Below are 13,538 nucleotides of genomic sequence, written 5' to 3' on the forward strand. Positions count from 1 at the left end.
GATGGGAAGATGAACTGCTGCAGAATAAAAGGTTTTGAAATGCACAAAAGCGTAATCACATGGTCAACTCTGAGTTCTTGACATGCACTCGTTATGTCCTGGGGGATTAGTGCAGTCCTTTGTCTGAAATCAGACAGGATTCTTGGCCAGCACAGGACTAAGGGCTGCTATGTCCTGTGAGATACCAAGGGAAATCATGTGACACCAGTAGACATTATAAAGTATAATAGAATTATTATCCTACTAGTGCTCATAAAGACTACCATGGGAAAACTCTGCAGTAACTCTTATAATGACACTGAATTGGCCTGCCCAGGTTAGCTTTACTGTAACTTATATTAGTTTGTTCTACAGGCTAGTAACATTAGAGTGATTGGAGAGAGCTACCTAGTTTTTAGAAACCTGTGAAAATCACGAAACATCCAGCCTGATTCTCACAATATATCTCATAATATATATTACTATGAAAATGTATTATTTTTAGATTGAACTAGATCACATGGTCCATTCACTACACTTGTAATTCAACTCCTGGTGTCCCTGCCTGATCACAGCAGTGATACCAGCAACCACTGATTTAATGGAAAAAAATGTTTAAGGTGATCTCTGAACATTTATGGGATATACTATCTGCCTTCAAATTCAGCCAATTCTATTTTCAGTTCTGACCAGAATTCCCAATGCTTTTATATCTCTAAGGTCCCGCTGTTTACAGTTGATCTGCAAAATGTAGATAGTCCATACAGTCAGGTAAACATCCAGACATAAACTAGCACGTACTTTCTATTTCAGGCAAAGGAGACACAGCAATGTCAAACATTGTGGGATCCAGTGTATTTGACATGCTGTGTCTGGGATTGCTCTGGTTCATCAAGGCAGCCTTTGTGGATTCAGTCTCCCCAGTGGACGTCAACAGCATCAGGCTGATGTTCACTGCTGCAACACTTCTCTCAATTAGTCTTGTTTTTGGATGTGCAACTCAGTGGATGGAGGTTGGACAGGAAGCTTGGCCTGGTTTCCTCATTTTTCTATCTTCTCTACACAAAATTGGCCACCCGGTATCAATTTGGGATTATCGGTAACAGCCCAGTACAAGTGTGCAATGACTGACTTTCAATCATTCAAAATCATTAAATGTTGTCACATCTTGGGAAATAACAGGCAACAAGCAAGGAAAACTTGATCATTTGAAAAATCCCAGCTGATAGGTATTCTCAGCCCATGCCCTCATGTAAACTTATCAAAGAATGAGAGAACAGGAAATGAATTAAAAGTCAAACCAGTAAATAAAGAGAAATCCCACCATGAGCCAAACCAGAAAACTATAGAAATGTGCAGAACACCTTTGTGCCTTAAGTGGAGGGTTTTAAAAAATAACTACAGGCAGATATGAACATACCAAATGAGTACTATTACTCAAAATGTGTATTTATTATGAACTGATAAATTCCATTGCAGCACCTGACCCTGAGTAACCCAGTGAGTTCATCCTGCTAGGGTCATCCTGAAGTCAGCTGAACTTGTCATTTAAAATAATCTTCATGGAAAAATTACTCATTTAATAGTCAAAGTCACAAGAACCAAATTAAAAATTAAAAAGTTTATTTATTCAAATAAACTGTTGACCCACAAATTAAAAATGGCTTACAAAAAAAAAAAAAAAAAAACAAGGGTTAAAGTTTAATGGTATATAAACAAACTACACTTATCCAGGTACAGAAGCTGGTGATTATCATGGAATTTGTGGGATAGCAGTAAAGGACTTCCAGGGCAAAGTGTTTTTAAAACAAAACAAAAACCGGTGGGAGGTGGGTGCGAACGTCGCCGCAGGGCTTCAGGCATTTCGATCGATGCGGACGTCCACTTCCCTCCCGTTGATTTTGGTGCCATTCATCATCCGGCACGCCTGCTCGGCGCTCTCCGGAGAATCGAAGCGGACTGTTCCGCACCCTTTGGATTTCCCATTCTCCATTTTTATTTCTGCGAACATCACTTGACCTGAAAATGCGGAGACCGGGCCTTTCAATAACGAGCGAAACAACACATTTTAAGCTAAGCTTAAAGAAACATAATAAGAAAAATCTTACATTTCATCTCTATCATACACACTCTCACCCTGAGATACATTCAAAAGTACAATAATCTTCAGCTCACTTGTTTCATTAACCAGTCTCGCCATTTTCAGGAGAGAAAACAAGGCTAATGTGGAAACAAATTGGTGCATTTTTTTGCTTAATTTTGCTCTGAATTACAACTTATCCCATAAATGCATTTTACAATAGTTTTTCTTTTGGTAATTACAAGTCAAGTACATATAAACTGCATATATTCATCTCATTGCCACAAGGAAGCATCCAGTTATTTTATCCAATCATTCTATACTGCCGTTTCATGTCAATTCAATTCAAGTATTGCCGAGCACAAGAGTATACTAAAAAGGAATGATTTATCTACAGAAAATTAATCAAGATATGTTTGGTGAGATTACTTCCACAATTAATATAAAAAACAAAAGTTGTTTTTTGTCAACTAAAACTGAGCTGCCTCTACATCGACTAGGAGCACTTACCACAATGACTGAATTTCTCCTTGAGCTTCTGCCAGGTAAGATCATAGGAAAGCTAAAAAAAAATAATTAAAAAAAACACTAAATTAGTACATCTGCTACAGCCGTGCAGGAGAGAGATGATATTGAAAGTGTTTGTACGTACATTTCGTACGAAGATTTGGCAGCCCGCCTTTGACCCCGAACCTCTGTCTGACATTCCTCCACCGCCCATGTAGCCTGAGCCACCTCCATAGCCTCCGAAGCCTCGGTTCATGTCCATGCCACCGCTCATCCGGTCAAAATTTGAGCTCATGCGATCCATGCCCATGTTCCCCATCCCACCTCCTGCAAAAGATTGGAGATATCAGGGGTCTGACTCTGGCTACAACTATTTCATGGCTCGATTGTCTTGGGAAGCTTGGACTGGGTACGGGGGAAGCATTTTACTTCAACCTGCGCAAGGCACCTCAACAGTTCTGAAATTCCAGTTCTTAATTCCTCCACCAAATTCAACACAGGGCAATGAAAAAAGATCACGACGCCACTACTGAGATACTCAAATGAATTTGTGATGTTAGGCTGATGTTCGGCAATGAAGAGAATGCACATGTACCTAATCCAGACCCCATTGGACCCATGCCAGCATTACCCATTCCTCCGCCAAAGCCTCCCAATCCACCTCCTGATGAAGAGAATTCACTTAAGAGTCAGTTGATGAACAAAAGTGTTTGAATGCTTGACTGGACAGTAAAAGGGGCAGTTCACCCAAAAAATTAAAGTATGTTTCCACTTACCCAGAGTGCTATCCGTCCATCTAGATAGTTTAGAGATTTGAGTTTTCTAGATGCAGTTCACATTGATCAGACCGACCTCTATGACCCATGTTTTTGTGGCATTCAATGTGCCGAAAATTTACATTCAAAAAACTCATCAGCAACTTCTCTTCACAAATGTCACAGTTACTCAAACATTTGCAGAACTACTTCAACCCGAACTACGCCAACTGTGTATATCCAAGCAATGTCTCGTGCAGGCGGACTAGTGTGAAACTTCAGTGGTGATGTGACGTTTACGAAATGCGACTGCAACTGTTAGTAACTTACTATATTAAAGCACAGAACAGCTTTGAAATTCATAGTTGAGATATTAAGAACTATCGGGATGGATAGATGGGTAAAAAGAAACAAACTTTCATTTTTTGGTGAACTGCCCCTTTAATTCGCTTTTTATTAATCTAACTGCTATAAACAGACAAAAAACATCAAAGTCATTTCATTTTTCCTGCAAATTTCCTACTATTTGTTGCCAATGACTTTGCTCAATGGACATGAATGATGCTGATGCAGGAATGCACACGTATGCCCAAGTACATGTGCGCACACAGACACACACTCACGCGCACACAGACACACACACGCGCACACACACAAAACCGCTTACCCATTCCTCCAAATGAATCCCCAAAGCCTCGGGTCATAGACATGTCATTTCTTCCAAAGTCTCTGTCCATGCCACCCATTCCTGAGCGATACATGTCTAAAAACATTTTTTACAGACACATCAATTCAAAGAAAATACAAAACAGTGCACACTCTTAAATGAACTGTACATTAAAATTGGATTGGAAAAATGCATCCTTATCACAATTTGTGCGCAACATGCCTCAGGAATAAGACAGCAGATGCCATCATTACTTACTGTTTGGTACCAATATGTTAATAGAACACTTGATGACTTGAAACACTTCTTACTAACCCTGAGATATTCCAGTATCATTTAAAGGCAGCATCAAATCCACCGATGAGATCCATGCTGCCCATAGCAGAGTTCCCCTATGTAACCACCCAATACAGTTTGAATGATGACCCCACAATAAATGGTCTATGTACACTTCAGAGCATTTGCCTGCTTTATGTTTGTTATACAGAGCTGGGAACTGGTGCATTACCTCCAATTCTTCCCATGGGTCCCATGTCTCTGCCCCCATACCCGGCCATGTTACCCATGCCATCCATTCCACCATATCCCCCACTGCCCATTCCTAAGAGAGCGGAACAATTCGTGCACAGGGTCAAAGACTTTACGATGCAAGCAAGGCATACAAATCTATAGGTAACAACCAAAGCTTCCAAAAGTACTAGATTAAGTGCTAGGACTCATTTTTATGTAAAATATAACCTATGCCATGACACAACCTATACCACTGATATTCTAAAAGGAATACATATGAATGAGGGGGGGGGGGGGATTAATGTGACACGCAAACATGCACGCACGCACACACACACACGCACGCACGCACACACATTTAACTAGAACAAACCTCCCATTCGCCCCATTCCACCATACCCAGGACCATCCATACCTACACAGAGAGCAAAACAGAAAAGCAGGCTTAGCCAGTGATGGGAATCAATGTCGAGGGTCCATTCACAATGGAAATTAATTCCAATAAAAATTTCAATATACAGCAATTTTTTTAAGTGGACAGCTTGCACAGACAAAATTATACCGCGTCAATAGAGTTAGTATGCTCTCTGCTCTGAAAGCTTATTTTTAATGTTCATTCCATCGTCCTTGCAGAACAGGCGTTGCTGACAACATCTCACAGACAAGTGCAAATTTCACCACAAGATCTTAAGTGTTCTAATGCGACACTGGAAGAATGCAGATCGAATAAACTTTTTTTTTACGTCAAATACAGTCACCCAGAACAGAGTTGGAGACAAACACTCTTTACCATAAGTATCAAGTATTTCAGCAAAGAAACCGTAAATAGTTTCAATCTACTTTTTTCAAACTGTAAAAAGTATTAATTCGCAACACACTGAACATGCTGTACATCACAGCTTATTGAAGTGGATGCTGATAAGAGGATTTTTTTTCCTTTTTAAAATCAAACACAAATCTCAAAATATTTCTGGCTAGTTACGGTTCTCTTGCATACGAATGTTTTGTTTAATGATTGTAGCGCGTTCAATCTTGCCACAAAATGTTTATTCTGATCAAATTTCAATGTTTGATGTAAACATGTTAGCAAATCATATTAAACTGAACATTCTTAACATGTGGGTTTTATTTTATGGTAGCTAATCCAAGAATATAAACCCTGGTTATTCTTTCCCCGGAGAGGAAAGTGTTTGTATCAATAATCAACCTCGCTGAGTAGATAAAAAAACACAAGTAGTGCTTCCAGTGTACATTACCAATTGTCAAGTAAACACTCTACTTCAATTACAAAAAATCCCACCCACACAAACTAATTAGCTCACAAAGTATGGGCCAGAAAATCATAGAAATTTCATGTCATTCCCACTGACTGGAATGAGTCATTTCTGTTACAAATTTATATTAAATGTTCAGAAAACTGAGAAAAATCCTACCTCCTTTAACAAGAAGCAGATACTAACTTAACACATTTTCAATAGGAGCATGTGCCCGTGCAACAGACTGCCTCACATTACGTACCACTATACTGCCATTCATTTTTTGTGTTGTGGACTGTTCATTTCTAGGGTGTGCTTCATGTTTATTATTTTTATTTTTAAAAATGTCACATCTCAGGATTCTGTACTGACATGACACTCGTTTTCAGTATTGGGTTAACCTTAAAACCACTTCACCACACAAAGAGAAGCTAATGGCATATTCATGTAAGAAACATGTTCTAAGCACAACTTTACAACAGTTCCGCAATTATATTTTCACTTTTATCCGTGGAATACATTTTCCCGCTACCTACAGGAATTCTGTTTCAGAGAGATTCATCAGGGATCACGGCCAAATACTGAATCCAATTCTACCAAAATATTAGAGGCAATTTAAAAAACCTCTGTTGCCAAAGAACTGCAATACATGTTTATATTATTGGACTTTGTGTGTGTACATTAAACTACTAACTCACCAAATCCATCCTGGGACACTTAGAAAAAACAATATTATAAAATAATAGCACAACTGAAAACCTCTAAATAGAATGATGTGGATTTTGGATAATGAGACTATAGAGAGAGAGAGTAGTTTGCCACTAATGAAGGGAAAATGTGTAATTTGCTATTACTTGGATTGCAGATCTAATCATTTAGTTAAGTGGTTCTGGTAACAAAATCGTTCAACCAGCTCAACATTCTGTCCCAAGCAACAGTGATGCCAATAATGTACAAGAGCCTACTTTTAAATTGGCACAGAAACAAGAGGATTCATTGGGCATATTACCTCCAGGACCCATGTTTGCCATGCCTCCACCTCCACTCAGTCGGTTTGCATTGATTGGCTGGCCTCCAGGACCAAGGCCCATCCCAATTCCACCTAGACCCCCTGTTAAAAGATTTCTATTAATATAAAACGTCCACCATAAGGCCACAAACTATTAACAGGGCATGCATTCATTTGCAAACCGCAAACTACCTCTTAGTATTCAGTCCATTTTTACAGGAATGCATTTTGCATTTCAGATGAAATTTCAGTTTCAAGAAAAAATCTTTTTACAAAATCTTTATAAAATATTTTACAGTCAAGCGTATTTTGTGCAAGCCAGTTTTCTTTTTTTTGGTAATCGCTAAAATTAACAAAACCCTGATTCAGAACAAGTAATGTTTTCAGCCTCTACTCTCGGTAGTTCCCTGACCAACTCCAGTATAGCTTTATAGAACCAAGACATTGGGTTGCATAAGCCATTTTAATTGGGTGCACTTAATGTTTTCAGTTTGTTACAAAACAAATATGGACAAAAGAGAAATAAATCAGGGACTGACTTGGCAACTGTGGCGACTTCTCAACTGGGCGAAAATCATCTGAGGGAAGTGACTTGTCATCCTGCAGTAAGGTACAGACGCGCACACACAAAAACTGAAATGTAATAGAGTTAACGACTATGCGACAGAAACCCTTAACTACTGCCCAATCCCTAGACTACATTATATGTAGAAAACAAGACGACGATAGCATTAAGAAATACCGAACATGGCTTTATAAACAACTAGATAACTTACCATCTTTACATGCATGGGCCTGTCAAATAACATCTGCCCATTGAACATAGCTTGAAAGTTAAGTCAAGGAAGAGAGCTAAAGTAAATATAATGAAAAGTGCTGGTCTTCCAAACTTTTGTTACGCTGGGTTATTAGACTTGCGCTACTTTGAGCTGTTGGTTTGTTCAATCATCTTAAAATTATTTATATTAAATATTTACAAATGTAAATTTATTTTTTAAATAACATTTTCACAAGTCTGTTTGTTGTCCAGGGTGAAGGATACATATGGCCTGCACTGCCTCTAGCGCTTGCTCAAAGGTGACGGTGCCCATTCCCCGGCTCTTGCCGTCTTTGTCTTCCTTCACGTCAGCCCGTTTGACATTTCCAGCCATGCTGAAGACCTCCTTCAGCTTCTTCCAGCCAACTTTAAAATCCAGCTAAGAAACAGGATAGGAGACAAATTAATAACAGGTAATTGGCAAACATTAACGACGACGCAAAATTGCAAAAGGAAGACGGTCTCACATTGGCAACGAACACAGTTGAGCCGAGTCTCCCAGCTTGTAGGGAGTTGATGACTTCGGGAGGGATATTGGGGTTATTGGCGATTGAAGGTGGCAGATTCATCCCACCCGGACCGCCATCCTGGCCACGGCCCCCTGGGTACATTCCACCAGTACGCTGCAGCACTCTACGAGCATGCTCGCCATCAGGGTCCTAGAACATGACCAATGCCAGACACACACACACATTCAGGGAGGCAATACAGGACAGTATTTAATTCCTCTCTAAAATAAAGAATCCCTATATTTCATTGCACATGTCTTTTTGTGTAGCTCTCACCTCCTTGATGTTAAGGGGTCTGCCATTTAGATCATGCTTGTTCATAACTTCGATTGCCTTCTTCACAAATTCTTCATCTTTGAATTCAACAACACTGAAAAAAGAAACAGCTAAGCATAAAAATGGATTCTAATAGCAAAAAAACATCATTGATATTTTCCAGATATACAGTAAATGGTCATATTTCAGTTCTCATGCACTGAACTCACCCACAACCCTACAGCCGCCGCAAGGTAGTTGTCAATACAGCAAAGCAATCAGTGTGGGGAAAGAAGAGGAACAGAGATAATTATCACCTGATAATTTGTTTTAATCCAGGTTACTGAATCACTTAAGTGTGCAGCTCTCTGATTTTTTTGTATACGGTCACAGAAAAAAATTAAACACATGGAAAATGTTCCATTGTGAAATGGCGTTCTGTTCATTTCAAGATGATGTGAGCAGCAAATCAAAGCATTTGATAAACTGTCCTTTTTATTGGAACTTTGAGAAACAAATGAATGAGGCCTTGATCCAACGCTGACATCTGAGGAGAGATACATTACCTCCCTGTTTCAGATCAATTAGACAATCAAATGCAAAAAAGTTGGAAAATACAACACTGTCTATACATAACAAAACTGTTTTGGAAAAAATATTATCCAAGATAAAAAAAAAAAAGCAAATTAATTTTAAGAAAATAGTGGTTGAAAACAAAAAAGCATGTGTAAAACAGACAAGCCTTTGATGTTCATGCAATTTACAGCAGAAATGATTGGATTTAATTACAATTTTCAATAAAATCTGAGCTAAAGTTCTCACAGTAATGATAATTGCCTTAACTTTTTATTCATATATATATATATATATATATATATATATATATATATATATATATATATGCATACACACAAACCATTGAGTAAATAATATTTTTGTTCCAAAACATACTAGATTGGGGAGAGAAAATAGAAGTGGTTCCAGAGAAAAGTGCACTGTGCCATTCCCACACCTTCATTAAATATAAATGCAAGATTTTTGAAATGGTCAATGTCAATCAATGGACAAGTACTGACAAATCAGTCATTTTGTTTCCTTAAAAAAAATAAACAGCCAAACAGCCACCAATTGAAAACTACAACCAAAACTTTAGTGTGCTAAGAAAAAATGAATTCAGGTGTTAGTTTCCCAAAATCACAAAGTAGCATCAACAAACTGTACCTCTCACAAACACGTCACAATCTATAGCCGCCAATAAATGGCTCTACCCACAATTCCTTTCCATTTTAGTAGCAATTCAAATGAACATAACCAGCAGTATCATTACCTGATAGGATTACTGGATAAAATAAAAACTGCAGAGGATATTTAAAACCTCGTGCAGTAAATTGTCCACAACACTTACCCTTGACTTTCCTTCTGCATCCTTAAAGAGCTCCACGTATGTAACCTCACCAACTACATGAGACATACAAAGGGAAAATACCAAAAGAAACAATGCATTTTAAACCAGTCTTCACGTCACTTGCCCCTTGGTACAACACTACAGATGGAGCACCCCATTAAACATCAACAATCAATCCAGACCATCATTCCACCTGACGACACCATGCCCCTATTCATTTACTGTCCATCTGCCTTGGACAAAGTAAAAATATTCTCTATGCTCGAACTTAAACATGGAAATACTCAAATTAATCAAACATGATACTGTTGGTGAACACCAAACCCATAGCACTTAACTGTTTTAAGGTGACCATCCACCTTGAACAGTTTAAATACACATTTCTACAATTAAAAAGCTAAATTCCAAAAATTCAAAAACGATGCATAGCAAGGCACAACTTTTCAGTAATGTGTGTCACCTTACAACAGATACAACAAAAACAATTTATCAACATATGCACATTGGGAGGTTACATGCTGGAGCTGTCAATAGACAATAAACCCAGGACGAAATAACCAAAAAATCACCTTTGACAAACGTATATACACAGATAGTTCTGTCCAAAACAATATTGATCTCCTACCACAGGAGAAAGAACACATTGAGGCATTGAGGACTTAAATGAACAATTCCAGGAAAATGTCACATACTCAAACTCAAAGGTCAGCTACAGTAAATACCTCCAAAAATTGTCTTAAGAAAACCAAACGTAAAATCCCACCATGGGATAAATTCTCATCCTTTCAGCTAGATATTAATTGTTTCATCAAGGAAAAAAAATTTCAATGAGGGCACAGGTTTTGTTGAGTATGAGGTTGGGGAAGCCCAATTAATTTGGGGAAGCCTAAGTCCTTGGGTCCTGGGTATAAAATTACCTTTCTCTCTCATAAGATCTTTAATTGCCTGCCACTTCATGTCATATGGGATATTGCTAATGAACACTCTGTTTCTGTGGACACCCTTCTTGTCTCCAGTGCCAGCATGCTTGTCCTTGGAGTAAGGCTGAAACCGATTGGATCTCCTGTTGCCAGATGATTTTTCTTTCAGCTCGGACTTCTCGTTTGGGGCTTCCTCAGATTCACTAAATAAAATACAACAGGGGGAAATACGTGGCAGAATTAAACATATCATGACAATACAAGCAGACTCTTAAAATGGAATACAACACAAAACTAGTGTTTGCAAGCTTCCCTGTCTTAAGACCAAAAGGTTGTAGGGATTGCCAGGTTGGGAAATTGATATTATAATGCGACTTTTGCGCTACCAACCTGAAATATGAACTGAATAAATATTAATATTCAACTGACAATGGGCCTCATTCCCCAGATATGTGTATGGTGGTCGTAAGCTGCGTGGAAGAACGTTTCCAAGAACATTATGGCATTCATCTTTTATTTTTTTCTTATCTGTACATGGCTGTTTCCTTATGCAAATCACATGAACATGGTTGCCACAGAATTTACAAACAGCCAGCATTCATCATCTCGTACTCCTGGGATATGCACAAAAACAAAGGAACATTTAAGAAAAACTGTAAGAATAATTTAAGAAAAGTTTTGTCAATTAATTTGCCCAATATACACAGACAAAATACGTACTCAAGTTAAGCCGGAATAAGCGTAAGCTTGCCAAATTATTTTCTAAAGAATACTTCATCCGATTTCCAACACCTCCAATGAAATCCATCCAAATACCCAAGTTGGCCATTTAGCAAGGTGGCTAACTACGACAAACATCTCAACCTACGTAACGTTAGCAACCCTTAAACTACGGTGAACTAAATTATGCTACAAAACCTGAATCGTCAAATTGCCCCACTAGCCGGCTAACGTTATCACAAACGTTTTCACAGGTACGCCTAGCCTAGCACAAGCCAAAATCTTCACTGGGCCAAGCGCAGTGGTTGCTAGCTTTCCTGTACCTATGAAACAGAATAGTCTGATTTTGAAGACTGCAATAATTTAGTCTATGCTAAAAATGCATCACAACACGAGATATTATAAGTATGCTAATCGGATGAGGTGGTTAGCTACGCATATTAGGACACACCACTAAACTAGATCATTTTTAAATGGGCTGGACTAGCCAAGTAGCTAGCTAGCTAGATCATTACTCCGTAGTCCAAGTAATAAATTTAGTGTCATGTACTAGCTCAGTGTTAGCTAGTAACACGTACCTAGTTATACTGTTCATCGAGAAATGAAGAAACTAAACTGCTAACAAGCTGGGCAACTCAAATACCGACAACGCTAACGAGCTTCCGACAATACATTTTCGATGTTGTGGTGCAAGGCAAACAGCTAGCTAACACTAAGGCCTTTTGCTAGGTAGTGTAGCTCAACTCTGGCTCCATTTTAGCAATCCGTCACATATCGATAACGAGCTAGCTACACCGACATTGACAAACAAATTACGTTTTCTCGCCATTCGCGTTTTCTTGCGGCGGTTCATTTTCGACTTCAGTGATCGGCGTTGTTTCCTCTTGTTCCTCAGACTCCAGTTTAATATCATCATCCATGATAGTAAGTTTAAGGACGTAGATATTAGCTAAATGAAACTAGCCAGCCACTTCTTATGACCACTGCGCCGCGCGAAACAGCATCAGCAATCACTTGTCAGGCCTTTCGCATCGCGATCTATTATCGCGAGAACTGCAGTGAGATAGCTAACTACTAATAATGTGTTAAATGTTTCAGTTGCTGTGAGTTTAAAATAACAATATTATGTGCGTATCTGATAACAATAGAACGATAGTGTGCGAAAATTTGAGTCACGAGACACTATTTTTTTATTAACTTAAATCAACGAACAGTCTGTTTTTAATAATAACACTACGTAGCCAATTAAATTTCCCTCTGGATGGCTCTACGGATTCGTCCGCTTGTTTCTTTTCCCGTACCGGCAAGTTACGTAGGCTTGAAATTGATATAACATTATGGTTTAGACATAGTTAAACCAAATACATTGTAATATATTCTGAAGAAATTGTATTAACCAACATAGCATGTTGTAGCGTAACGATTGTGGCCATACATGTCCCAATTATATTTCCATTAACATCATATTGGCCTACCATAGCCTAATTAGAACAGCATACTAAGTGCTTCACTTCATCGTATTTCTTTTCTTTCATTTTTGTCGGTATACTGATAGCATCTAATTATCTGCAAACAGGAGAGTCCCTCATCAAATTCTTTATGTCAAATCAGATTAGCAGTCTGAAAACAGAACTAGTGGGCTACAATTGGCTATAACAAACCATTTGTGACTTTTGTCATGCTATATAGTGCCAGCCTCTGTTGGTTACATTGCCTACTGTTAGGTCTTCTAACTTCTCTGTAGCAAAAGTTAATCTGTCTGACAGTTCCCAACTCTGTCACATGTGCAATGCAATATTATCATGTACAAAATAATATTATCTAAGGAACACCTTAAAATAATGCAAAATTGAAAAGCAAGTAGACAAATTGGTACTACAAGTTGGGCTACTTTTAAAAATTAAATAATAACGATGTCTCAGCAAAGATCTAATAGGACATTCTGTTGTCAGAGTTTTTATGAATCTAATCCCTTTCTAAATCAATAACTGTCACTCAAAGCATTTATATAATGGTTCACTTGGATGGATTCCAGAAAAACCGTTATTTAATCATTCAAAAACACACCAGAGTGTCTCTTGGGAGCATTAAAGAAGTGGTTGCTGTCCGCCAGGGAATAAAAATGACACTGCTCTAATGGAATGCAACA

At 38.4% G+C, this 13,538-nt stretch overlaps 1 protein-coding gene across 3 annotated transcripts; it reads right to left on the minus strand.

Annotated features, from left to right (window-relative positions):
- Window positions 1-1,738: 1,738 nt before the first annotated feature.
- Window positions 1,739-12,422, minus strand: myef2 (myelin expression factor 2). Of its 3 annotated transcripts, XM_035419166.1 has the most exons (17): window positions 12,206-12,421; window positions 10,667-10,872; window positions 9,750-9,802; window positions 8,575-8,582; window positions 8,366-8,459; window positions 8,048-8,239; window positions 7,806-7,959; window positions 7,540-7,589; window positions 7,303-7,363; window positions 6,764-6,865; window positions 4,872-4,913; window positions 4,497-4,589; window positions 3,989-4,084; window positions 3,162-3,230; window positions 2,712-2,893; window positions 2,570-2,621; window positions 1,739-1,998 (listed from the first exon to the last, which is right to left on the minus strand). In XM_035419166.1, the coding sequence occupies exons 1-17, from the start codon at window positions 12,307-12,309 to the stop codon at window positions 1,835-1,837; spliced, it is 1,722 nt and encodes a 573-aa protein (XP_035275057.1). In that variant the 5' UTR covers window positions 12,310-12,421; the 3' UTR covers window positions 1,739-1,834. The 3 variants fall into 3 exon arrangements, with proteins under 3 accessions (XP_035275057.1, XP_035275059.1, XP_035275058.1); XM_035419168.1 differs by lacking the exon at window positions 3,162-3,230 and having other exon boundaries at window positions 12,206-12,422; XM_035419167.1 differs by lacking the exon at window positions 4,872-4,913.
- Between the last annotated feature and the right edge of the window lie 1,116 nt (window positions 12,423-13,538).

This window comes from Anguilla anguilla, chromosome 5 (assembly GCF_013347855.1).
Source record: "Anguilla anguilla isolate fAngAng1 chromosome 5, fAngAng1.pri, whole genome shotgun sequence".
NCBI lineage: Eukaryota > Metazoa > Chordata > Actinopteri > Anguilliformes > Anguillidae > Anguilla > Anguilla anguilla.

What these genes read in the sequence shown, in the direction of transcription:
- myef2 (XM_035419166.1), bottom strand. Translation starts at nt 12,309, where the DNA reads ATGGATGATGATATTAAACTGGAGTCTGAGGAACAAGAGGAAACAACG. An exon ending in GCCAAATCTTCGTACGAAAT is followed by an intron (nt 2,622 to 2,711) that starts GTACGTACAAAC and finishes ATTTTTTTTTAG; the next exon opens with CTTTCCTATGATCTTACCTG. An exon ending in GGAGAAATTCAGTCATTGTG is followed by an intron (nt 1,999 to 2,569) that starts GTAAGTGCTCCT and finishes CCGCATTTTCAG; the next exon opens with GTCAAGTGATGTTCGCAGAA.